Here is a 26178-nt window from a genome sequence, read left to right as displayed (position 1 = left end):
AGGGGCCAATAGACTTGGAGGGAGGGGCTTAAATTCCGGGGGCGGAGCTAATCCAATTAGACGGTCCGGTCCAGGGCTCTGGGCCAAGTGTTATAATCCCTCGGATGTTCAGGGGGCGGTGCTAACAGCTCTGGGGACGGAATAGAACTTTGGCTCCCACAAGATTTTGGGGGCGGAGCTTAGAGCCCTGTGGGTGGGTCTAGAGCTAATAAACAAGGGCTAAGGACTAGGCTAGACTCGGTTCGGGGAGGAGCTAGTGGATACCTGGGAGGGTTTGAAGCTCTTCTGTCGGGCCCTGGTCTTGCGAGAGGGCTTCTGGGAGATTCAATAAAAGATTGAGAAGATGGTATGGGGGACAGGGGAGTGTCTTCGTCCTCCCCGTTCTCCTCTCAAAGCTGGGGCAACGCTTCGGGCTGAGAAGCAGAGAAAGCCCTGCCCCTTTCGACCGTCTGCATTCCTATTGGCGGAGGAGCCTGCGCGACAGGCTCTTATTGGTTCGGAACAGGCGAGGAGGGGGGTGTAGAGAGAATACACTCAGGTTGTGGGCTGGACCAGACAGTACCTAGGGGGACCCCGGCGCAGCCAATCCTGGCCTGAAGATTCTGTTGCGGGGGACTGGCAGACGGTGTCCCGAGCCCCCTTTCTGGGCATCCTGGGGGATGATCCCAGTGCCAGGCCCGGCGCCGGCCGCCTGATGCCCGGCGGGCCGAGCTGGGGATGCTGGAACGGAGGGCGTTGCTATGGCAACGGGAGGCAGGGCCTGGGGGGGGGGACCGGGCCCGGGCTGGGGCCGGGGGGGCCGGCGGTGGCTGTGGCGGGGCGATGGCGGAGCGCGGCCCGGCCTTCTGCGGCCTCTACGACACATCCTCGCTGCTGCAATACTGCAACGGTGAGACCCCTCCTCAGTTCAGACCCTGGCCTTGACTAGAGCTGGACCCATCTCCTCCTACCCCATCTCCTTCTTCCAAGTCTCTATCCCTTCTCTTGCTGAAGATCCCCTTTCTTTCCTTCAGCAGGACCCTGACCCCAGACCAAGGTCCCCATTCCCAAAGCAAGGATCTCCCACCCATTCACCCACTTGGATCTGCCCTTGCTCCCAAGGTGGCTAGATGGAGGGAGGGGGCAGATCCCAAATGAGTTTATGGAAGGAGGGAAGGCTTGGGGGACCACTGGGCCTGGAAATCTGCCCTCCTTCTCCCCCCTCAAGCCTCTGGGACCCTCCCCTCCGTTCTCTCCCTAGTGGAGAAACAAACAGATTAGAGTAGGAACGAGGGTGGGATTTGCTGTTGAGTTGAAGGCAGGAGTGTGCGACTGGTAGGATGCCAGAGAACTTCTCCATTATAGCCCCCGACCCAAGGCCAGTCCTCCCCCCCCTTAAGGCCCCACCCTTCTCCCTAGACAAATGAATGTGATACCAGAAGGGCCATTGGAGGTGTCAGGTCCAGAAGAGGGGAGCTGGGGGCAAAGGGGAGTGGAGACATGAGGAGACGAGGGAAGTGGGGGCTGGTCTTAGCAAAAGAGCTGAGGCCGGGGAACTGGTCAGGAGGGGCACACGGCTTGAGTCATGGCGGTTGAGATGGACAGGTCAAGCCTTCAGAATGATGCTGGCTTTTCTGGGCGGGAGCTGAATTGTTAAGGTAAAATTGCTTCTGTTTCATTCAGGGGCCCTAAGAAGGGACCATCTTCTAGTTTAGAGGTCACTCGTCTGGGCACACTCCCAGATATGACCAAAGACCATTGGAGTTGGCAGGGGATCCTGAATGCTCAATTTGTCTTCCTCTGCCCCTCTAAGAGGCAGGATGACAGGGTCAATAAGCCTGGCCAAGTATGGTTTCTGCCACTCAAAGACTGTATGACCATGCACAAGTAACTTCAAACTTCTGGGCTGCAGTCTTCCTTCTCTCCTCCTAAAAGGGCAGACTACAACTACAGGAGTTACCAGGAGCATATGTACCAAAAAATAAATGAATCCTCTTCTGGGTTTACTGAGCACCTATCATGAGCCAGGAAACATGCTAAGTGTTTTGCATGAGCGGTGCCTAACACACAGAAGCTTGCAAAAACAGATACCATTTTTTTGTAGTAGTATTAATGATAGGTAAAAGAGGGCTCAGCACAGGAACTGATTAGTACCCCTTCTCCCCTGCCGCCTGACCCTTTGCCCAGCTCTGCACACTCTGTGCAACCTATGCCCTTGGTTTCCTCCTTTGCAAAATGTGAGGCAAACAGCATCACGTTATGGGTTCCCCCTTCCTTAATGGGTTCCAGGCCCAGATGGCTCTCTCCCTCTAACCTCTGGAGGCCCCCACCTTCCTCTGCAGGTTCAGGCAGGGATCTGCGAAGTATTGGATGGGGGGCAGGGCGGGCGAGGCCAGGCAGGCGATTGGGCCGCAGAGGGAGGGAGGGGAGGGACTGAGGGCTGCACTGCGGAGACCAGCCGGCAGGCAGGGCGGCCTAGGGACATGGGATGGCAGGTGCGACCTCCACGCCCCGTTCCTGTTTATGCTACGATCTTGACTTCCACCGGGCTGGGAGCCAGGGTCTCCTCGATTGTGGCCAGCAATGAGTCTGGGTATGAGTGGTCTGGGAGGGGGGCTACCTAGGATCCCGCACTTCGGGAAAATGGGTGAGGTTGGGGGAGATGGAGGAGTCATTTGACTGCACCCTTGGTTTGAAGAGAAGGGGGAGATTCAAATCCGGGGTGTGAAGTACATAGGCAAAAAAAAAAAAAAAAAAAAAAAAAAAAAAGGGGTGCAGAGGAGAGGCGCTCCAGTTGAGGAAGAGGTTGAGGGTCATCTCCCCTTCATCTCCCTTCCTCGGGTCTCCTGGGTGCCCTGTGTGCTGCCTGCATGCCCCAAGTCCGCCACCAGGGCCTGCAGAAACTCTATCCTTGCAGCTGGCCAGCCCCTTGGTGAGGAGAGGCGGGGAGGGAGGGGATCAAAGCATGACTTTTGACTTGGAAAGTCTTAGAGACTGTGAGGGAACGTTAGTACCCACAATGGAATATAGATGTTTGTCAGAGAATGTTGGGGATCCGACTAGAAGGTTGGTGTCACTGGAGAAAGCTGATGTCATCCTTGAAATTTTGATATCACTCAGGCATTTAGGTTCTTAGTCATAGAATCTTTAAACCAGAGTGAGAGGCTCCTGGATTGGTAGAATCTTTGAAGAGAGGAAGGGACTTCCCCAGAGTCACACTTCAGGGCGCTGTGTTAGAGCGAGGAGGTGGGGAAGGGCGGGAGAGCGGTGGGGATTTCCTTTCCCCTGCGGAGCCCTCTTCCTGGGCCCATCTCCAAGCATCCCAGCTCCAGGTTGCGGAAGAAGTAGGGAGCGTGGCTGGCCCCCGCTTAGACCTGAAGAACCAGGAGGGACGCCTCGGGCTTGAAGCTCCTGGGTGGCCCCAGCAGCCCGCGCTCCCCCTCCTTCCAGATGACAATTTGTCGGGCACGAGCGGCATGGAGGTGGATGACCGCGTGTCGGCGCTGGAGCAGCGGCTGCAGCTGCAGGAAGACGAACTGGCTGTCCTAAAGGCGGCGCTGGCGGACGCGCTGCGTCGCCTGCGGGCATGCGAAGAACAGGGCGCGGCGCTGCGTGCGAGGGGAACACCTAAGGGTCGCGCGCCCCCGCGCCTAGGCACCACCGCCTCGGGTATCCTGGTTAGGCTGGAGGAGCGAGATGGGAGGGCCCGGCGCCTGGACCTCACACTCACCCTCTTCTGTCCTTTCAAACCCATCGATCCAGTGTGTCAGCTCTTGAAAGGCCTTCCCACGAGGGCGCCCCTCAATGGCTCGGGACCCCCGCGGCGCGTGGGCGGTTATGCCACGTCCCCATCTTCCCCCAAGAAGGAGGCGACCTCCGGGCGCAGGTAAGGCCACAGCAAGCCGAATCCCCAGGCTCTTCCACCACTTTTTGTGAGATGGAGGATGTTCGTAAGGAGAGGGAGAGATCCATGTGCCCCATCTCCAGCAGCCGAGGGTGCAGGGAGGCCCAGACTTGCCTGAGGCACTCCTGCTGGTCTTACAGGTTCTGACCCCAGCACTGTGCTCTTTCAGCAGTGGCCGCCGCTACTTGTCACCAGAACGCCTCGCCTCGGTGCGTCGGGAGGACCCCCGCAGCCGCACCACATCCTCCAGCAGCAATTGCAGCGCCAAAAAGGAAGGGTGAGTTTTGGGGCGGGGTCACGTCACCGAGGGTGGAGTCAGAACCCCAGGCAGACAGGAGAGTGAATAGGGAATTTAAAGTCAAGCTTCCCGCCACCGGCCACAAGGTCATTGCCTAGAGTGGGGTGAGCTAGCTCAGAATGCGGGTACAGGGCTTGAGGCGTTTTAGTCAAAATGGAAGGCCAGGAGGGGTGGAGCTAATGCCGAGGGGCGTGGTCCGAGCCTTCCTGATGGAACTGGAACTCAGAATGCTTGGAGGGGCAGGGTCTTCTGGGTGAGCCAGTGAGGAATTCGGGGAGGAGCCAGCATCATGGGCGTGGCCATTAAGGTGAAAGAGAGTCCTCTTTGAGTCTAGGGGTGGAGTCAGGGCCGACACCCTAGAATTTATGCAGCGAATAGAGGAATCAGAGGGAGGAGTGTGGTTGGCATTTGAGGATGTGACCAGAGTGATAGACTGGTGGAATCAGAACCTCGGGCGAGGGGTCAGAGGGGCTGAGACCAGGTGGGCACCTGTCAGATTTCGAGAGCCCTGCACCTAGCGGAATCAGGGAACTGTCGGGTGGTAATAGGCGTGACTTGAAAGTCGAGCACAGCCTTAGGGAGGTGTGGTCCAATCTCAAGAGGTGGAGCCAACTTGGAGGACTTGAAGGGACTTTTAACACTGGGACTGAACCAGGTGAAAGGGAACGTGGCCAGACTGCCTGGTGGGGCCAGAGGAGAGTGGCCTAGGGCTTTGGAGTGGCCTAGGGCTTGGGATTATCTAGAGACTGAGTCAACCCATGGGCAGTGTTGGGAGGAGGGAGGTGGGTATGATCAGAGCATTGGGCGTGACTAACTATTGGGAGGCGGGGCCATTTGAAAATTGGGCGGAGTCCAAAACTAAGGGGCGGGGTCTCTGTGCAGCGGGTGTGTTCAGGGCTTAGAGGCTGGGCTAAGGCAGGACCAGAATTAAAATCCGCACAGTTCGATTTCACTGAAATAATAGCAAACGCATTATGTGTTAACCTGGCTCAGTGGCGCACGCCTGTAATTCCAGCTACTCAGGAGGCTGGGGCAGGAGGATCGAAAGTTCGAGCCCAGACTCAGCAAACACTATTTCAAAAACAGAAAGGGTTGGGGATGTAGCTCAGTGGTAAAGTCCCCCTGGGCTCAATCCCCGCTATCCCCCCCAAATTGTGCCAAACACCACTCCTGGTGCTTGCAGGAGTTAATTAATTTCATCCTCGCAATTACTTGGAGAGGTGTAAGTACGCTGATTATCCCCTCTTTTAAACGAGGAACCCGTGCAGATGGGCAATGGGCAACTTGTTCACACCGCTAAAAAGAAGCAGAACTGGGGTCTGGGTTCAGACAGGGGCGCTCCAGCGTTCATGTTCTCAATCACTCTCCCCCACCCCCAAATAAGAGCCCGGTACCGGGACTCCGCAGGTCGGGATGTGGGACCCGGCGGCACCCGCGGGCTCCAGGGGTCGGCCGCGGAGGGCGGGGCAGGGTGCGGCGGCGCGGGCGCCTCCTAGGGCCGGAAGCGGCGGAGCCCGGCCCGGCTCCACCCCCGGCCCCGAAGCTCCGCCAGCCGCCGCCATGAGTAGCTTTGGAGCCGGGTGAGACCCTCTCGCAGACCCCCTCCTCCCCGCGCTCCCGGGGCCTGGATCCCAGGCCGTCCTATCCCCAGGGACCCGGGTCCGAGAGCCTCACCCCTTTCGCCCGCGGAACGAATGTGGAGACACGCCCCTTCCCTGCTTCTCTCGCTGCTTGAAGTTTGGGGAGCTGGAGGGCTGGGGGTGGGGAGAGCTGGGGAGCATCGTGCTGATTAGGAGGGAGGGGTCTCTGGTGACTCCCCTCTTCCAGGATCGCGTCCCCGCCACTTCGTGCTGTGTGATCTTTGGCGATCACTGCCTCTCTGGGCCTGTGTCTTAGGCTCTGCAAGATCAACCGAGCAAAGCACACGGCCTGCAGAGAGGCAGCGCTCCGCTCCTTACTCGGCCCCCATTATCCGACAGAGACCTCCGGGGAGCGGTGGGGTGGGGGAGTGGCTCCTCATCTTTTCTGACCCGCCTCCTCAAGCACTTTCTTTTTTTCCCTTTTCTTTTCTGCGTTTTGACAGCAAAACCAAAGAGGTGATCTTCAGCATGGGTGAGTGGCCAGAGAGGAAGGGGCTTGCTGGGGTGGCAGGCTAGAGCCGGAGGTCAGGGGACCTGGCTACTGGGTCTTTGCTTCTCTGGCCTCAGTTTCTCCCCTTGTTTAAAAAGAAAAAATGAATCCCAAGAGGAATGGGAATGAGACTGGGGGCTGCTGCCCGCGCCTGACCTCTGGGGGTGTCTTGGCAGAGGATGGCTCTGTGAAAATGTTCCTGAGGGGCCGCCCTGTGCCCATGCTAATCCCGGACGAGCTGGCGCCCACCTACAGCCTGGACACCCGATCGGAGCTGCCGTCCTGCCGGCTCAAGCTGGACTGGGTGTATCCTTTGGTTTTAATCCCTCCCTGGGTGCCAGGTACCTACAGGAGACAGAAGTCTCAGTGAGGACTTTGGTGGGAGAAAGGGACAATAGTGCTGAAGGTGGGGGTTCCCAGGAGAGCAGAGGAAAGCAGGTCAGCCCCAAACAATGGCAAATGTTTGATAAGTGCTTTTCAGATGTCAGATTCTCTTCTACCAGTGGGCGGCTTCTAAGCCCAGAGACAGATTAGAACTCAGAGACCACAGATTAAATAAACAAGATCACTTCACTTAGGAATAAGTGCTGGGGACACCATAACCTGGGGTCATACAAGGGGAGTAGTGGGGTTTCTGTGGCGGGAAGTACATTTGAGCTGAGAAATGAACACTTAGGTCCAGGCAGAGGGCTCAGTAGGTGCAAGGACTCTGTGGCCATAGTGATCTTACTGTGTTTGAGAAACATAAGATGGGCAAGAGCCTTGGCTTTGGAGCCTGGTAGAGATGGGTCCAAATCCCAGCTCTGCCCCCGGCTGACTCTGTGACCCTGGGTAAGTCATCTTACCTCTCTCTGCCTCTGTTGTCTCGTCTAAAAAATGGGTTTCACAGTCTCAGATGTGTAGGACTGAAATAATGCAGGGAAGTGCTGTGCTCATAGTTCATTCTCTGTACACAGGGATTGATGAAGTAATAGCCAGTCTTTATCCATCACTGATTACATGACAGGCGAGGTTCTCAGTGCGCCCATGTACAAACACATGGGATAATATGATCCTTCTCTTGAGAATCGAGAGTGTTGTATTTTTGCAACTGGTGACCCCAAGAAGGGACCCAGCCCTGTCCTGGGGAGTCAGAGCAGATCTGAAGCAAGCACCCTGAGCTTTTCCCAAAGAGCCCAGCAGCTTTGAGTCCACAGGAACCCAGCCCTGCCTACTTCTCCCTAGGCCTTGGTTTCCTCCTGAGAGGCCTCCTGGGAGCCCACAGTCTTCTCCAGGAGGCTGGAAATACCCACAGGAATGCGGCCCAACTGTCTTGCCAGGAGGACTTGATAAACTTGAAAGTTGGCTAAGACTATGCAAGTTAATGTGGGCCTCAGACTGCCCGTCTCTGTAACGACTGCAGGGCAAGAGTGTTTTCTATGGGGCCAGGATGCGTAGTCATTTTGAATGTCTAGGACAGCAGGTTGGGGACATAGCAGTGACCATTGATGGTGTCCACCTGCCCTGCTGGAATTCACAGTCCAGTGGGGGAATGAACTTATTGACAGTGACAACCCAGGGTGCATGAGGCCCTGATGGGTCAGGACGGGGCTTGGCCTGGAGCCAGGGAGGGCTTCCCGGGGAGGAGGTGCAGATGTGAACAGCACAGCCCCAGCTCCCCCCCCCATGGCACTCCCTGGGCAGTCACCAAGTCAACCAGCCAGTCGCCCCGTAACGTGAGTCCAGTGGAGCAAATGAGCCGAGAGTGCAGGAGGTGACAGCTGTGAAGCGTGGTGGGAAGGGTGGACCAGGCGAGGGCCCTGGAGTGGCAGAGGTCATGATCTTGGCATGTTAATGAACTCCAAAATCAGAGAGCGAGGAAGGCGCAGCCCGACGAGGCCAGGGAGGGGCCCTGGGAACCACAGAGTCCTCAACCGCGCACAGCCATTCATGCAACAATGGATTTGTGGTGTGCACAGGGTGCCAGGTCCTGTGAGCACAGCAGATACTCAAGTGAACAACACAGATGAGGTCCCTGCCCTGCCAGAGCCGTCACTGTAACCCCAGAGACGAGGCGTGGCTGACAGGACGGATGATGTGGAGTGCAGAGTGCACTGGAGGAGCGGGCAGAGTGGGTGGCTTTGCAGTTTCAAGTAGAATGTCAGGAAAATCCTCTGCGGGAGTTGACAGTTGAGCCAGACCTGAAGGAGGTAGAGAACTGAAGGGAAGGATACCCAGCTGGTGGGATCAGCAAAGGCCCTGGTGGGATCGTGCAAAGGCCCTGAGGTGACAAAGCTAGTGTGAGTGGAACCAGGCACGGGGGAGGGGAGCAAGGAATGGGGCCCACATAGGCCAGGCCTGGACCTTTTTTTTTTTTTGGTACCTGGGATTGGTACTGAAAGTTGCTGAGGCTGCTCTCAAACTTGTGATCCTCCTGCCTCAGACTTCCAAACTGCTGGGATTACAGGTGTACACCACCACGCCCTGCTGTCCCTGGGTTTTCATAGGATTCCTGTGGCCTGGTTTGGATTGGGGGCGGGGGTATTAGTTTTCCATGCCCTACGGCACCAATTGCTACAAACTTGGTCACTTAAAATAACGGAAATTTTTTTTTCCTGACAATTCTAGAGACCCGAAGTCCAAAATCAATGTGTTGGCCAGGCCACATCCCTTCCAGAAGCTTTGGGGAAAAATCTGTTCCTTGTCATCTCTTGACTTCAGGTGGCTGATGCCAGGCTCCTTGGCTGATAGCCACGTCACCCCAATCTCCATCCTCACACCCCATATCTGTGTCTTCTGTGCCTTATAAGGACACTTGTCATTGGATTTAGGGTCCACATATACATCCCAGATGTTCTCATCCAGAAATACCTAATTACATCCACAAAGACCCATTTTCTACAGAAGGTCAGAATCACAGGTTCCAGGGGCTAAAAGTTGGACCCATTTTGTGGGGGGGGAAGACCACCATTCAGCCCATTCCAGAGGGAGGAGTGGAGGCAGGAAGACCTGCTCCGCTGACCTCCTGGGTCTGTGGCCAGCACACACCAAGCACGCTCCTTAACAGGCCCTGGGCGCCTCCAGCTACGGCTACCGCGGCCGCGACTGCAGGGCCAACCTTTACCTGCTGCCCACCGGCGAGATCGTGTACTTTGTGGCCTCTGTGGCCGTGCTGTACAGCGTGGAGGAGCAGAGGCAGCGCCACTACCTGGGACACAACGATGACATCAAATGGTGAGCTGCGGCCAGCCGAGGAGGGCACAGGGCTGGCCCAGGGTGCAGGTCGCCCCGCCCCTCCCGGGCCTCCTTCCACATGGCTGCCTCCGGGGCCCAGGAGGGGCGGGGCAGAGCCGCTCCAACAGCCGCGACTCTGGCTGCAGCCCAGCCCCCAGGCGGATTTCAGTGGGAAAACGTAGATCGATGGTGAATATTTCAAGGGTTGGTGACTTCACTCAATGCCTGGATTTTTTTCTTTTTTCTTTTTCATTTTTTGCTTCATTTGAAAAGCCTGAACTGATAGAGCAGTTGGGGAGTTGCGGCCCCCTTAAATCTCTGTTTTCCTGGATGCTATTTTTAGTCCGGACCTGAGGTCTCTTGGGCATTGGAGTTACAGAGAGACCCAGGCCTAAGTCTCCCTTCTGAATTTCCTTTATCGCTATTGAAGGACAAAAATCAATGTTTAACGACTAAGTAACTCAATCAACTAGTTTGCGGAATGCATGGCCAGACGCCAAGTCGGTGGAGGGTGCAGACCCTGCTGCAGGAGGGTCCTGGTCCCTGTGATCCCTTACGTCCCTCCCTCTGCCCCCTTTCTGCAGCCTGGCCATCCACCCGGATATGGTCACCATCGCTACAGGACAGGTGGCCGGCACCACCAAGGAGGGGAAGGTAATGGAGCGGAGGGGCCGGCGGGGACGGAGGACAGGACACAGCCAGGCCCCCAGGTCACAGGCCTCTCTTCCCAGCAGCTGCTGCCACCCCACGTGCGCATCTGGGACTCAGTTTCCCTGTCCACCTTACACGTGCTGGGCCTGGGGGTGTTTGACCGAGCTGTGTGCTGCGTGGGCTTCTCCAAATCTGTAAGTCCTTGGGCCACCCTGACGTGCCGCCCCCCCTCCAACAGCAAGTCAAGAGCCTGTGCCTTCCTACCTGCTGCAGGCGCCCAGCAGGCTGTCCCAGAGGCTGGCGAGTTCCAGGCACTGGGACCACGCCAGTCTCTGTGACCCCCAAAGCTGCGCGATTATCCACCTCGAGGCCCGCGTGTAGCCTGGTCTGTCCCGTGCTGGCAGCATTTCCCGGTAGATGGGGTGAAGCCCGTCTGGGTCACCGGGAGGATCCTTACCTCCTGGGCGTTCTGAGCCTGTTGGCTCCTTTGTGCCTCCAGGCCCAGATCATCCAGAAGGCCCGAGTGAGCCTGGGGGAATTTGTAGAGCAATGTGACATTTCCATAACGCCGGAGCCTGTGATCGATGGGCTTTTTTTTTTTTTTTTTTCCCCTTTAAGTCATATTTTACATTTTTACCATAACTTTTGGAAGTGCTAGTCTGCGACGGACTGGGAAGTGAAAAGCAAGCCTTCCTCCCACAGATAGGTTAAGGAGCACCAGACCAGAGCCTCCCAGATTTCCTGAGGCCTAAGGAGACATTTGAGAGTTTCAGAACAAAAAAAAGCTATCTTGTGGCCAAATCATGGGGGGAAAGGACCCCAAAACTCCACACAGCCCTTCCAATTCAAAATGAACAAGAGGGATAGGAAAATCCCACCTTATACCAACTGTAAAATGGTTGGATTTCACAGCCATGAAGTCACAGCATGTGAAAGTGCACTTGAGACGATATCAGCAAGGATTCCCGGCTCTTCCTGCGGGTGGCAGAAAAACCCAAGCTAGGGACCAGTCATCTCAAAAGGCCAATTATAAAGACCCTTCAGGGAACTGAGGGTGTCCTTCCGTGGCAGAGCAGGAGGCGCTGGGTTCAGGGGCAGCACCATGAAGGGGCCGTCGTGGTCCCTGGTGGGGTGTATTTTAGCATGTCCCAGATGCCCGGCCAGGGCCACCTGACCTCCCCTTTCCCCTCTGCAGAATGGAGGCAGCCTGCTGTGTGCGGTGGACGAATCCAATGATCACATGCTGTCCGTGTGGGACTGGGCCAAGGAGGCCAAGGTGGTGGATGGCAAGGTGGGGTGACCGCTGTCCCCTCCCTGGGGTGCCCCTGTGGGACGTGCCCATCGGGAGTTAGGAGTCTGGAATCAGGTAGACTTGTGTTAAGGCCTGGCTCTGCCACTGGCTGGCCATGTGACTTTGAGCAAAGGACTTAGACCCCTTGCACCGCAGTGTCCTCATCTATAAATGGAGCTCACAGCAGCGTCCTCCTCCCAGGGCCCTCGTGAGAAAGTCGGGGTGCCACAGAGGGGCAGGGAGGAGGCTCCTGGCTGGGCAGAGGTCCTGCCATATTCGGGGCAGACCTTGATTGGCCTCTGTGGACAGTGGCCTGTTTCATAGGTGACACATGACAGGGAGAGAGATACTTGCCTGTGGTCACATGCCCAGGTTGGGGGCAGGAAAATTGGGTTCAAGGCAGGGCCTACTGCTTGGGGAAGGAGAAATAGTTAAGAGGTTGAGCCCTGGAGTCAAACCTGGGTGAGTTTCCAGACACTCTTACCTGGCTGTGTGGCTTTAGGCAAGCAGCTTGCTCTCTCTGAGCCTCATGTCTTCATCTGTAATGGGGGTTGGGTTGCTAGTAGATCTTGTCTCACAGAGTACTCTGAGGATTGAATGAGCTAGTGAATGGAATGACCTTAGTGCTTAGTTCAGGGCAGAGGCTCTCAAAGTGTCCGCCATGATGCTGGTGATGAGGGAGATGATGATGCCTCACTGCCTGGCCCTGCCTTCCATACTTTAGTTTGCCACATAGGAAAGGTACGGCGAGTAGGTGTGCAGTGCACAACCCACACAGCTGTACAGGGAGGACCTGGTGGCTTTGAGTTGCACATTTGGAATCTTCTCCACCCCCCAAAGTGCTCCAACGAAGCCGTGCTGGTGGCCACCTTCCACCCCACGGACCCCAGCCTGCTCATCACTTGTGGGAAATCCCACATCTACTTCTGGAGCCTGGAGGGCGGCAGTCTGAGCAAGCGGCAGGGCCTCTTCGAGGTGAGTGCCAGGGGTGCAGGGATTGGCTGGCCCTGAGGGAGGCAGGCAGGGGACCCAGTCAGACACCAAGGCAGCCCTGAGCAACCCAGAGGCTGGGAAGTACAGGGATGCAGAGCTGTCGCCGTGGGGGCCTCGGTCTCCTTATCCAGACCGTGGGGATGAGCCTCCTTAACACGGAAGGATTCAGTGGGATGGAGAACATAACAGCTCCTAGGAGACAGTAAATGCTCAATAAATGGGTCCTGCACCCATCTCTATGGAGAGAGGCTGGAGGCTGGGTGGCTGAGAGACACAAGCTGAGACAGACTGAGGGGAGGCCTGGGAGGGAGGATGGGAGGCCTCTCCATGCCCAAAGGAGCGCTCCGAGAACACTGGGCATGGTAGAGATAGGGCGAAGGAGGTGGGCAGAGGCAGGACGGGCTGGGAGGGAGGGGCATGAAGCAGGACAGACTGTGGACAGATGGGAGAGAGGTCAGGGGCAGAATGAAGGGGCAGGAAGGGGCCTGGGGGCACGGGGAGTCCAGTGCTTCTAGGAGGGCGATGGTGCCCTCCCGGATCGCACACCAGAAGCATAGAGGGCACCCCTGGACCACAGTCCTGGATGTGGGTGACCTCAGCCACGCTCTGAAACCTTCCTCTCCTCCTCTGCCTTAGAAACACGAGAAACCAAAGTATGTGTTGTGTGTGACCTTTCTGGAGGGTGGCGACGTCATCACTGGAGACTCCGGGGGCAACCTCTATGTCTGGGGCAAAGGTTAGTATCACCCCATCAGTGTGGCCCCCAACCCGGTTCCCCATCGCCCGTTCCCTGCCTCCTTCCTAACCCGCTCCGAGTGAACGCCATGGCGGGGCGAAGCCTTACCCATGCAGTCCATCGCCCTCCGGGGCTCAGCTCGGATCCCACCTCCATGAAGTCTTAGGGATTCCCCAGCCTCAGCCTCCGAAAATCCCACATTTGGGATCAAGTCTGAACCACGAGTCAGCTGTCAATGGAGGCTTGAATGGAGGCACCCGGTGGCTGGGTGGGTGGCTGGGTGGACAGATGCTTTGTCCCAGTCTGGGCCCGTGACTGAGCGGAGGGTCAGCCTAGTGAACGAATGAAAGAATGGGAAAGTTCGCGTGTCGCCCTGCTTAAGGGGCAGGTGATTGGGCGGATGAACTTTAGTCTCCGGCCGCACCACCCAGAATGCGCCGATCTTCTCTGAACATTTAAATGAATGAGTGGCCGTGGCCGCTAGAGGGCGGGTGTGTTCATGAACAACTTGGCCTCGTCCCGGGCGGTGGGTCTGTAATGGGGAAGGGATGCAAGAGTGCCCGAATGGTCGTGCAGCCGTCGGATGAATGTGCCAAGAGGCAGAGATTGTTCCAGGGCCAGGGCTGTGGCGCAGGGTGGAGCGCTTGCCCGGCATGTTCAAGGCCCTGGATTCTACCCCAGCCCCACCCAACAAGAACAAAAAAAGAGATGTTCCAGCCAGACGAGGTGGTACCTGCCTGTTATCCCAGCTACTCAGGAGGCCGAGGCAGGAGGATTTCTTTTTTTCTTTCCTGTTGGGGATTGAACCCCGGGGCTCTTAACCACTGAGCCACTTCCCCAGCCCTTTTGAGTTTTGAGACAAGGTCTCCCTAACTTGTCCAGACTGACTTGGAACTCGAGATCCTCCTGCCCCAGCCTCCCAAGTAGCTGGGATTACAGGTGTGCACCGCTGTGCCTGGTTCAAAAAATTAATCAATGAGTTGCCCTGGTCTGGGTTCAACGGGCGAGTAGAAGTTTGTCCCAGCTCTTGACTAAGTGGGTGAATAAAGAGTGAATGGGGTGGGCTAGGGAGATAGCTCAGTTGGTAGAATGCTCCCCTCGCAAGCACAAGGCCCTGGGTTCTAATCCCCAGCACCGCAGAAAGAAAAAAAAAAAAAAAGAAGAGTGAATGGGTTATCCCAGGCTGTGGAGAGCAGGAGAGCGGGAAGTTTTGGGCCTGGGTACTTTCGCTTTTCCATACATTACACTTTTTATTTAGGACTGTGCTGGATACTACGCCCATTTCACAATAGGTTCAGAGCAGTGCAGTGACCCAGCAGATGGCCCAGGTGGGCATAGTCAGGACACTTGGGCTCTAAGGTCCCTCCCTTTTTCACTCCATCTGTCACTCTGCTCTGCTCCTCGGTCTGTAGGAGATGGGCTGAACCAGACATGGCTCTGTGACCTCGGGTAAAGCCTTTGCCTCTCTGGGCTTCAGAGTGCCTGCTTGTAAGCCAAGGGAGAGGCAAGGATTATCTTCAAGTGCCAGTTCTGGTAACCGGGGGAGGTTGGTCCCTGGTGCCGTTACCCATCAGGGCTGCGCAGTGGGAGTGGATTGGTTTGGAAGCGGGAAGGGCCTGGGTTCAGGTCCCAGAGCAAAGTGTGCTCTCTTTGTGGCCTTGGGAGAGTCATATCCTCCTGAGACTCGGTCGCCATGTCTATAAAGTGGGTACAATGCCACTACTTTGCTACAGCGTTGTTCTGAGTGTTCCTTGTGATCACGCAGCCGAGAATGAGCTCTGAATAGTTCATGGCAGTGTGTCTTTCCCAGGGGACTGTACACAGTGGGACGGGGCGGGGTCTGATTCATCTCCACGCCCCCAGGAGATCACTAGGCCTGTCCTGCAGAGCTTCAGAGTTGTTGGATGGTGGAAGAGGAGCCACCCCTGCGGCTGGCGGGATGGGAAGAGCGGGGGTCCTTCCTTCCCAACCACAGCCTCCTCCCTGGTCCCAAGCCTTAGCCCCTCCAGTGCAGTTTGTTCCAGAAGCAAATGCAAAACATGACCCTGCCTCCCCTCAGAGACCTCCCTCACGCTCAGGCCCTGCCTCCTCCTGTCCCAGTGCTCAGGCCCTTGGGTGTGCGCTGAGTCGCGCCAGGCTTCTCCCAGGTCCCTAGATAGTGCCTGCTCTCTGCCTTCCTAACACAAGGCTGCTCTCTCTGTCTGGAATGTCCCTCTTGCCCCAGCAACTTCCACTCAGGCTGCAGATCTCTGCTCACCCGGCACCTCCCAGCCTACTGACCGGCAGCTGTTGAAGTGGGTGGGTGATGGGCCGCTGGGCCAGTGGGTAGACAGGTGGCTGGATGGATGAGGGAGGGTGGGAGGAAGGGTGGATGGACCAGTGACAAAGAGATGGGAGGTGGGTAGGTAGTGGGATGGACAGACGGCAAGCGTGGGTAGGTGGCTGTGTGCCTGAGTCAGGGTGGAGGACGGATGTCAGTTCTGATGATTTAATGGGTGGCTATTAAGGTGGCCGAGTCCGTGGGTGGCGGTGGAAGGACGTAGCTGGAGAACTGGTGGATGTAGGCTCCCGTTCCAGTTGCTCCCAGGGGTCAGCACAGGGCAGCCTCCGCGCTGACCCCTGGCCCCTGCAGGTGGCAACCGCATCACCCAGGCAGTGCTGGGCGCCCACGACGGCGGCGTGTTTGGGCTCTGCGCCCTGCGGGATGGCACACTGGTGTCCGGAGGGGGCCGAGACCGGCGAGTGGTCCTCTGGGGTTCTGACTACGGCAAGCTGCAGGAGGTGGAGGTGAGGAGGCAGGGACCCCGGGAGGGGGAGGCCCTGCCAATCAGGGCTCCCTCGGCATGCCCCCAACCCCACCCTCCTGTGTCCTGCGCCATCTGCCCACCCAGGTCCCTGAGGACTTCGGCCCCGTGCGCACCGTGGCAGAGGGCCGGGGGGACACGCTCTATGTGGGGACCACCCGCAACTCCATCCTGCAGGGCTCGGTGCACACAGGCTTCTCGCTGCTGGTGCAGGTGAGCGTCTCCCTCCGCGGCTGCAGCTCCGCTCTTACCTCCAGCCCTCCTGTCTTCCCACGCCATGTCCCCTCACCTGCCCGCCGTCCCTTCTCCTGTAACCTGACACAGCACCTACCGTCCCTTGCCCTGTTCCCCCCTTACACCCCCCTGCCCTGGCCCTGACCCTGACCCAGGGCTCCTCAGAACCACTGCAGAGGTCCCCACACCCCACACAACCACTGCCTCCTGTCCTTTGACGGGGGTGGCATCTTCCTGTCTGGTTGGTAAGTGCTCTGGCACTGTCACACTGTGTCATGCAGGCCATACACCTGCCATCGTTCCAGGGCACGGGAGGGCCCTCCTGGGATCTGCAGGATTTCTTCTTGCAGCTCAAACGACCCTTCCTTTCTGGTGTGCCAGCCCCCTGCCCCCACCCGGTTGAAGCCCTCCTCCCCAGAGGCAGTAGAGTGGTTGGGAGCATGAATTCTGGGCTGAGACTGCCTGGGTGAACCCCAGCCTCTCCATTAGCTGTGTGATATTGGCCAAGTGAGTAACCTCTCTGTGTGTCTGCAAAGTGAGGAGAATAACAGAACCAAGTGCACAGGGTTTTCGATGACTCAGGGTCACTTCATACCGGTGTTTAGAATGGTGCCTGACGCGGGCAGAGTCAGTGCTCACAGAGTCTTGGCCAGCGTTCCTCCTTGTTCAGGGATCCCCCGCTTCCTTCATCCGTTCTGTGGATTTTCCCATGGATAGTCTAACCGAAGTCTGTGCTGCTGCATTTAGGTCCCCCTTTGGCCTTGGTTTCCATATGAAGATGATGAAAGAAAGCAAGGGCCAGAGGGATTTTCTAGGTGTCCCAAGCCAGAAGACTCTAGAACTCTCTAATAATAAAAGGAGTCTAATAATATTCTAATAATGCTACTTATATTAGTTATTATTAACATTAGTATAACTAATTATGTGGATATTAACTGTGTTGATGATTGCCATTATGATTACGTCATTATTAATAACATACTTATGTTTTATGTGATTAATAATAATAGCTACTCCCATTTCATGGGCACAGCTCTGAGCTAGCCTTAGGATTTACACTTTCCACCTATGACCTGAGTGAACTCAGCAACGCCCTGGCCACACAGAGACTGGCCCATTTTACAGAAGATAACACTGAGGCTCCAGGAGAAGTCCTCTACCTAGATGACTGGTCACCAGTCAGCAAGACAGGGCTGGGACCCTCCCTGAGGTCTGGGTTCTGTCTGGCTCCAGGCAGACTTCAGGAAGCCCTTCCCAGGTCCATGGAGCTAGAGCCCCAGGGTGTGTGTCCAGGGTGGATGCAGCCTCCTGATGTCAGGCTCTGAGCCACTACTCTCTCCTGCCTCCTGCTGGCCAAAGAGAAAGGCAGCAGCCTGGGAGAAAAGGGCAGGATTTGCCTCAAGTCACACTGGGGCAGGAGTCAGCTGGTCAGGGGGAGGGTGGTGCTGGGGAGAGGTCTTCCCTGAGCCACCCAGGACAGGCGAGTTGCTGGGCTGGTCCAGCGCCTCTGCCTGGCATCGGGTTTGGGTATAGAAGGGCCAGGATGCCCGTCTCCATCTTGTCCTCCATTTCTGCTAGGGCCACGTGGAAGAGCTGTGGGGCCTGGCCACACACCCCACCCGTGCACAGTTTGTGACCTGCGGGCAGGATAAGCTGGTGCATCTGTGGAGTTCAGAGTCTCATCAGCCGCTGTGGAGCAGGATCATAGAGGTAAGGGGCAGGAGACTGGACAGACCCATATTCCATGCCTTGTGGCTGCATGCCTCAGGGGGAGACCACACAAGGTCTCTTGAAGCAGAGGGTATTTAACATAGGGATTGGGTGCCTATGTTAAATAGATGCCCTCTGGTGGGGCTGGCGAAATCAGTCCTTCACAGAATGAAGCCCAGAACTGACCGTCTAGGGAAAACTGGCAACAGTGAGGAGGGTGGGGAGTCAGCAATCATTGAGTTCAAGATCATGTTGGGGGCTGGGCATGGTGGATCATGCCTGTAATCCCAGCGACTCAGGAGGCTGAGACAGGAGGATTGCAGGTTCAAAGCCAGCCTCAGCAAGTTAGTCTGTAAACAACCTAGTGAGACCCTGGGATGTGGCTCAGTGGTTGAGCACTCTTGGGTTCGATCCCTGATACCCCAAAAAGATCATGTTGGGTCACAGGTTGCGGCTCAGTGAGTGCTTGCCTTGCCTCGTTAGTCCCTGGGTTCAATCTCCGGGACTGCAAAATCAAACCAGGAGCATTCTGTCGTCACTCCAGGAGCCAGGAAACTGCCACCAGCCCACTGCGACTGTCGACTCCAGAGCTAAACTGTCCCTGATGATGACCATTGGCCACCCATAGCTTATTCCAACTTAAATTAATTTAAAAAGCAAATAGAATTAAACTTAACTCCTTGGTTGCACTAGCCCCATTTCAAGAGCTCAGTAACCTCATCTAGTTAGTGGATACCATATCAGAAAGGGCAAGTAAGAACATCTTCGTTGTCACATAAGGTCCCATTGGACTGTCTTGTGCCAGAGCTACTCAGTGTGGGCTAGACTGGCACTGGCTAATACTCTCTGCTCCTGCCTTTCAGGGCGCTCAAGGTGCATGAGTGCGCCTGGGGTACTACGAGTACAACAAATGCCATTGCTTTCACAACCCAGCTGGTCAGCAGCCTGGCAGATGAACTCCACCTTCTGCTTTTCAGAACTGGCAAAAATGCAATGGATTAGCCAACCCAGCATGGTGGCACACACCTGTAATCCCAGGGACTCAGGAGACTGAGGCAGGAGGATTGCAAGTTTGAGGCCAGCCTCAGCAGCTTAGGGAGACCCTCAGCAATTTAGAAAGACCCTGTCTCAAAATAAAAAAATAAAAAAGATGTAGCCCAGTGGTAAAGCACCCCTAGGGTTCAATCCCCAGTACCCTCCCTCCCCCCGCCAAAAAAAAAGAGCAGTGGATTGTCAGACCCTAATCTCAGCTGCACTCTACCTGCAAAGGATTTGGAGACATGTAGTCTTTTAGCTCCCTGCCTGTGCAGGATGAGAAGGCATGAAGAAGGAAGATGGTCAGCTCATTGAATTCCCCACACTGTCCTTTGAGGCTTTTCTTCTGGAATCCTGCCGGGTTACCTGGGGTCCTGGAACACTGTGCCCTAAGAACTTCTGTGAGTGGAGGATAATATATACCTGGTCATTATTAGGGATGTGTATTATAATCTTCATGTTGGTTATCTTTTTTTTTTTTTTTTTTGGCGGTGCTGGGGATTGAACCCAGGGCCTGTGCTTGCAAGGCAAGCACTCTACCAACTGAGCTATCTCCCCAGCCCGTCTTGGCTATCTTAATTGAACATCTACTACATGCCAAGCCCTCCCCCAAACCTTCAGGGTAGTAGAGATGATGGATCCTCACTTGGAAACAGGGTCAGGAAGGCAAAATTGCTTGCCCAACATCACAGTGTAGTTAAGCACTTGATTGAGTGCTTATTGTGGGCCATCTTATTTACTAGCTTGCCATGGTAAGGACTTTGCAGCTTGTTTATAATGATTCTGGAAAGTGTATATTGGTTATTTCCATTTGCCAGAGGAAGCTTTCAAGGCTTGGACAGGGCAAATTATTTGTTGTCACTCACAGACAGTGTTGGAGTCACAGTGTGAATGAACACAGGTCTAACGTGACTCCATGCTGCTTTTTTGCCTATGAACCAAATGTCCCCAAAATAAAAATTAAAAAGTATCATACCCCATGCTGATGGAGTGGGGAAACAGACACTCAGACACAACTGGTGGTGAGTCGATGCACGTTTATGGAAGGCAAGTTGGCATTATATATCAAAAACCTTAAAAATATGGATACCCTTTGTCCTAACAGTCCCACTTCTAGGAACTCACCTAAGGAAATCACCTTGGATGACTAAAAGAGCTGTGGGAATTTAGAACAGTAGCAAAAAAGGATCAGGAGACAACCGAGATGGGAGGATTATTTTCTGGCCAGGTTCCAGGAAGGGGAATGGTTTCCAGGGCATCTGGGGCAGTGGGTCCTGGAAGGTGGGAAAGGGAGGCGAGAACCCTCATGTCAGGCTGAGAGCCGTTGGTGGACACCAGACTCCAACTTCTGAGCCCTGCCTTTTCTCTCCCTTCTCAGGACCCCGCCCGCTCAGCTGGCTTCCATCCCAGTGGCTCTGTCCTAGCGGTGGGCACAGTGACTGGCAGGTAAAGCTGAACATTTGGGGAGGCTTCTCTGCCTTGCTGAACTGACCAAGAGCCCCACCCTTATCTTCTTCCCCAAAGTCCATAGACATATTAATTAGGCGCCCCCTGTGTACCCTGCCCTACACATTCTTTTGAAGTCAGCCTCTCCTCCATCTCTGCTGGGCCCTCTGATCCCTCAGGCCCCACATGTTGCTGCCCCTCTGTGCCATCAGCTTACCTCTCCCCCACCATGCCTTCTCCTTAAAGATGGCTGCTGCTGGACACGGAGACCCATGACCTGGTGGCTATCCACACAGATGGCAATGAACAGATCTCAGTGGTCAGCTTCTCCCCAGGTAAGGCGCTGCCCTGGGAGCCTCGAAAGACAGGGCCTGGGGACAGAGGCTCAGAGTTACAGGCAGGTGGAGCAGATGGAGCGGTGCCGCCTGGCCAGGAAGGGATGATAGTGGGTGGAACCTGGGACTTTCGAGGAGGGGCTGAATCTGGGAGAGGAGGGGGCAGAGCCTGGGTCTCTCCTCATAGCCCCTCCCCTCCCCCAGACGGGGCGTACCTGGCCGTGGGCTCCCACGACAACTTGGTGTACGTGTACACGGTGGACCAGGGCGGCCGCAAGGTCAGCCGCCTGGGCAAGTGCTCGGTGAGTGGGCAGTGGCCCCCAGCCCGCGCCGCCACCCCGCCCAGAGGGTGCAGAATTAACCACTTTTCTACCCCAAGGGATCACAGCTTCAGCACTCAACTGACTTTGCCCGGACCACGTCCAGGAGTCTTGGCCCGTCTGCTCATCCCCTCCTGTCTTCCGAGCTTTCTCCTTCGTGTAGCCCCGCCCCCAAGTTCTAAACCCGCCCTTGTGCCCCGCCCCTCATGTCCTAAGCGAATCGTCTGTGTGGCCCCACCCCCTGCATTCGAAGCCCGCCCCCGTGTCTAGCTCTGCCCACTTACTCCAATTGCCATTGTCTTCTAAGCACATTTTTGTCAGCCCCGCCCATTGGAGTCTGGCCCCGCCCATGGGAGTCTGGCCCCGCCCCCACACTCGGAGGCCTGTGTATCCTCCCCCAGCCCCTTTTGTGTTCTCACCCTCCCTCTGTATTTTGCCCTTCCTACTCTAACCCTGCCCCCTGTCCTTGGTTCTGCCCTCTCCTGCTCTAACTGCCCCATGCGCCCCCTGCAGGGCCACTCCAGTTTTATCACCCACCTGGACTGGGCCCAGGACTGCAGCTGCTTTGTTACCAACTCCGGAGACTACGAGATTCTGTACTGTGAGTTCTGTGAGACCCAAAGTCATTCCTTCCTCAGCCTCGTTTGCATGTGTGGTTCGCATAGGCTTCCCCAGGTCTGCAGGAGTAGAGGAGGCAGGGGCTTCAGGTCTCCCTCTGGCTGTCATTAGTCAGAGGCTGTTCTGATTTGGAATTCAGGAGCCCCTGGATTCGGATTTCCTCCCTGGTGGGCCCCACTTTGAATCTGGCCATCCCCTCTCTGGTTGAATGGGTAGGAGCAGGTCTCTGAGCAGCTATCCCTGCTCAGGTTTGAGGTGTCTGGACCCAGAATCTGGCCCTCAGCCTGTCCAGAGAGGTGGAATGAGCTCCAGGACCTTGGCCTGGTCTCAGTGTACCTTGTCTGTGAAATGGATGGGTTTGGTTGTAGTACTTCAGTCCTGAACACCTCCTTGAACTTCTACCCCAGGGGACCCAGCCACCTGCAAACAGATCACCAGCGCAGACACTGTGAGGAACGTGGAATGGGCCACGGCTACCTGCGTCCTGGGGTTTGGGGTGTTTGGTAAGTTCTGGAATGCAGGGGGGGGGTCCACTGAGGACAGGAGGCCCAAGAAATATCCCAGACTCATCGTGTTTTTCACCGTCCCTTCTGGGTTACCTCCTTTACCTTGTGTGGGCAGTATATGTGTCAAAGGAAAGGGCAGAGTGAGATGACCACTAAGGTTCCTTAGAGCTGTAATAACATGGGACCAAATGGGTGGTGGCACCTGGACCAGAGAGATCCTCAGTGCCAGTGGCCCAGCGACCTGGTCGTTCAGGCCTGATACAATCCATACATACTGCCTGAGCACCCTGGTCTGGGCAATGACTACAGCAGCCTCAGCCCTGCTCTCCAGGAACTCATGGTCCAGTGAGGGAGACACGCTTGTCCCCAGATAGGGATGACCCAGGGTAGATGGGGCTGGAAACTGAACTGGGGTGGGGAGGTGGCTAGTCTGGGAGGGAGTCGGGGGGGGGGGGCTTCCTGGAGGAAAAGACATCTGAGCTAGGACCTGGAGGATAAAGAGGAGGCAGGAGATGGAGAACAATCTGAAGCAAAAGGAACAGCATGTGCAGAAACCCAAAGGTGACGTAGAACTTGACGTTGGAGAAACGCAAGAAGCAGAGCAGCTAAATTGTGCACAGTTCATGGGGAGCACCGCTGAGAGATGAAGGTGGAGCGGTGGGTGGGGCTGGGCAGGCAGAGCCCGGAGGGTCACAGGCTTTCTCCTGAGACCACTGGGGAGCCATGGAAAGGTTCTGAGCTATAGAGGAACCGTCAGATTTGTGTCTTCAAACGATAACTTTAACTCTAATGCTTGATAAAGACAGTAGGTGGGACGAGAATAGGGGGTGGATGTGGGGCTGCTCTTTTGGGGGTCCCTGGCCCCAGCTGACATCTTACCACTGCTCCCCATCTTGTCCAAAGGGATCTGGTCAGAGGGGGCTGATGGCACTGACATCAACGCTGTGGCCCGCTCCCACGATGGCAAGCTGCTGGCTTCGGCTGATGACTTTGGCAAGGTCCACCTGTTCAGCTACCCCTGCTGTCAACCCCGAGTGAGTCTCTCTAGGGTTCCTGGGGCAGCGGGTAGTAAACAGAGTTGGGGGCAAGATTTGGCAGCTCTGGTCCAGTCCCACTCTTCTGCAGGCCTTAATTTCCCCATCTGTACAACAAGGACTGTGGACTTGATCCCAAGGGCCTTTCTTTCTTTTGTAATTTTTTTTTTTTTTTTTTTTTTTTTTTTTTGATACTGGGGGTTAGACCCAGGACCTGGCACATGTAGGCAAACGCTCTACCACTGAGCCACATCCCCAACCCTTCTTTAGTTTATTTTAAGACAGGTTCTCACTGAGTTGTCAAGTCTGGCCTCTAATTTGCCATCCTCCTGCCTCAGCCTCCCATGTAGCTGGGATTAATGCATGTGCCACCCACCTGGTTACAGGGCCCTTCTTAACCTGAAAGTCAGTGAACTTCAGTGCTGAAAAAGTGGCTCTTTAAGGTTCTGAGCATCTGCAATTCTGAGATCTTTGATTCTTCTTGTTAACAAATAATGAGCACCTACTGTATGCCTGGGCAAAGGGGATCCATCAGTCAACAAGACAAACAGGTTCACTGTCCTTATGAAGCTGACGGTTTCAAAAAACGATGGGTTATTTCGATTTCCCAGGATCTGGGATTTCCCTGTAGTCTAGGACAAGGACCAGACTCCAGTGCCACAGGGCCAAATAGGTGGTCATGTGATGGCCTGAGACTGGGGAGCTACTGATGCCCATTTTAATGAGAAGCTGGTTCTGTGCAGTCAGGTCTGACATGATTTTAAAAGAAGCCAGAAATTAGGATTTTAATTTGCACTCCTTCAATTTTTTTTTTAACAACTTTTACTTATTTTTTTTTCATTAACTTTTTTTTGACAGTGATAAGTTTTGTAAAAAAAATTTTTTTCATATATGTATATAGGGTAATAATGTCTGTCTCAATCTACTGTCCTTCCCATCCCCACCGTCCTTCCCATCCCTGCCACCCTATCTTTCCCCTCACTCCCCTCTGCACAATCCAAAGTTTCTTTATTCTTCCCTATCCACTCCCCACTATGGATCAGCATCCACTTATCTGAGAAAACATTCTGCCTGTGGTTTTTTGAGATTGGCTTATTTCACTTAGCATGATCTTCTCCAGTTCCATCATTTACCTGCAAATGCCATCATTTCTTCTTCTTTAAGGCTGAGTAATATTCCATTGTGTATATGTACCACATTTTCTTTATCCATTCATTTGTTGAAGGGCATCTAGGTTCGTTCCATGGTTTAGCTGTTGTGAATTGAGCTGCTATAAACATTGATGTGGCTGTGTCACTGTAGTGTGCTGATTTTAAGCCCTTATTAGAAATCCCTGGATTTTTAAGTAATGTCCACAACTGTGTTTCTAAAACCACTGTGAGTCACATTCAACTCATCCAAAAGCCACTAGCAGCTCACCCATGTCTAGCCAAGACTAGACATTGTTAATTTTTATGTTCTCTGGTTCTAACACAAAAAGCTTGTTCCAACATTTTATTAGGAAATTGTCATACATAAAAGCAGAGAAAATAAAACAGTGATCCCTCCTGGAACTAGTACACATGTTCCACTATTATCAGATTTGGCATATTTGGATTCCAATAACAGAAATCATCTCTCTCTCTCTCTCTCTCTCTCTCTCTCTCTCTCTCTCTCTCTCTCTCTCTCTCTCTCTCTCTCCTCTCTTTCTCTCTTTCTCTCTTTCTCTCTTTTTGTGCTAGGCATCAAACCCAGAACCTTGTGCCCGAGGTACACATGTTCCTCCACTGAGCTAAACCCCTGGCCCCAGCATTCATTGATTTCTTAATGTAATCAAATACCCAGTTCCACATTCACATGGCTGTCTCCAAAATAGCATTCCACAGTATTTTTTAAAATCAGGATCCAGGCTGAGCACAGTGCTGCATGCCTGTAATCACAGCTGCTCTGGAGGCTGAGGCAGGAGGATCACAAGTTCAAGGCCAGTCTCAGCAATTTAGTGAGACCCGGTCTCAAATTAAAAAAAAAAAGGGGGGAGTGGGGTGTATCTGCTGGGCACAGCTCAGTGTTAGAGTGCCCTCGGGTTCGATCTCTGGTGCCGCCAAAATTTTAAAAAAGCTGGATCCGCACATTGCATTTGCTGGAGTCTCACATCTCTTTGTGAACAGTCTCTCCTAACGCACTCTCATTTTTATTTTTACACCTTATTGAAGAAACCAGTTCCGTTTCCCATTGGGTCTAATTAAAGGAGGGGTTTATGGAGCAGAGGAGGGGGTCAGGGACAGGAAGACCGCGGTTGGCCTTGTCCTCTCAGACCTCTCTTGTTCCATCTTCTTCTTCCCCTGTAACAGGCCCTCAGCCACAAATACGGTGGACACAGCAGCCACGTGACGAATGTGGCCTTCTTATGGGATGACAGCGTAGCCCTAACCACAGGGGGCAAGGACACCAGTGTGCTGCAGTGGCGGGTGGTCTGAGCCCGGGCTCCCGGGCCCCGGGGCCAGGGCAGAATCGGGTGGCAGGGCTGGAATTCTATTTTCGGGAGATGTCTATTGCCGAGTAGAGTAATATATACCCAGAGTACATCTATAGCAGAGGGGGTTATGGGGGCGGGAGGGTGAACTGACAGACAGAAGTCTCTATTTATCAGGGTGGGAAGAGGGGGTCACAGTGCTCTGTTGCCATTGGTGTTTGGTTTGGGGTGTTTTTTAAGTTTATTCTTTTATATCATCCAAAAATAAAGACATGTGCACTGAGCCATGGTGTGAGCGTTTGTGTATTTGGTGTGTGCATAGACTGCCCTGTGTGTGTGTGTGTGTGTGTGTGTGTGTGTGTGTGTGTGTGTGTGTGTGTGTGTTTATTGCAGAGTTTGATTGAGGGACTGTATTGGACGCCAATAACAGAAATCATCTTGCTCCCTCTTGGGCCAAAGAAGAACATGGTTGGCCCACATAGCCAAATA

At 54.9% G+C, this 26178-nt stretch overlaps 1 protein-coding gene across 5 annotated transcripts; it reads left to right on the top strand.

Moving 5' to 3' along the window:
* The first annotated feature begins 585 nt into the window (after positions 1 to 585).
* Positions 586 to 25972, top strand: EML2 (EMAP like 2). 5 transcript variants are annotated; one of them, XM_079118894.1, is made up of 22 exons: positions 590 to 889; positions 3430 to 3648; positions 3742 to 3865; positions 4056 to 4160; positions 6265 to 6293; positions 6488 to 6617; positions 9375 to 9524; positions 10109 to 10178; positions 10259 to 10369; positions 11371 to 11466; positions 12307 to 12441; positions 13096 to 13195; positions 15828 to 15982; positions 16087 to 16212; positions 17812 to 17943; positions 20357 to 20424; positions 20671 to 20759; positions 20964 to 21061; positions 21593 to 21680; positions 22105 to 22200; positions 23107 to 23237; positions 25568 to 25972. In XM_079118894.1, the coding sequence occupies exons 1-22, from the start codon at positions 718 to 720 to the stop codon at positions 25691 to 25693; spliced, it is 2550 nt and encodes an 849-aa protein (XP_078975020.1). In that variant the 5' UTR covers positions 590 to 717; the 3' UTR covers positions 25694 to 25972. The 5 variants fall into 5 exon arrangements, 4 of the variants coding, with proteins under 4 accessions (XP_078975020.1, XP_078975019.1, XP_078975021.1 ...); XM_079118893.1 differs by having other exon boundaries at positions 591 to 889; positions 4053 to 4160; XM_079118895.1 differs by lacking the exon at positions 590 to 889 and adding an exon at positions 2417 to 2572 and having other exon boundaries at positions 4053 to 4160.
* The last annotated feature ends 206 nt before the right edge of the window (positions 25973 to 26178 follow it).

Source organism: Sciurus vulgaris (genome assembly GCF_902686455.1).
Source record: "Sciurus vulgaris genome assembly, chromosome: 17".
Taxonomy (NCBI): domain Eukaryota; kingdom Metazoa; phylum Chordata; class Mammalia; order Rodentia; family Sciuridae; genus Sciurus; species Sciurus vulgaris.
This window is presented reverse-complemented; position numbering and strand designations above follow the sequence as displayed.

Bases quoted from the DNA above. Each gene is read 5' to 3' on its own strand.
- EML2 (XM_079118893.1), top strand. From the start codon at position 718: ATGCTGGAACGGAGGGCGTTGCTATGGCAACGGGAGGCAGGGCCTGGG. The intron at 3,866-4,052 runs GTAAGGCCACAG...GTGCTCTTTCAG, and splicing joins GAGGCGACCTCCGGGCGCAG to CAGTGGCCGCCGCTACTTGT. The intron at 21,681-22,104 runs GTGAGTTCTGTG...CTTCTACCCCAG, and splicing joins AGACTACGAGATTCTGTACT to GGGACCCAGCCACCTGCAAA.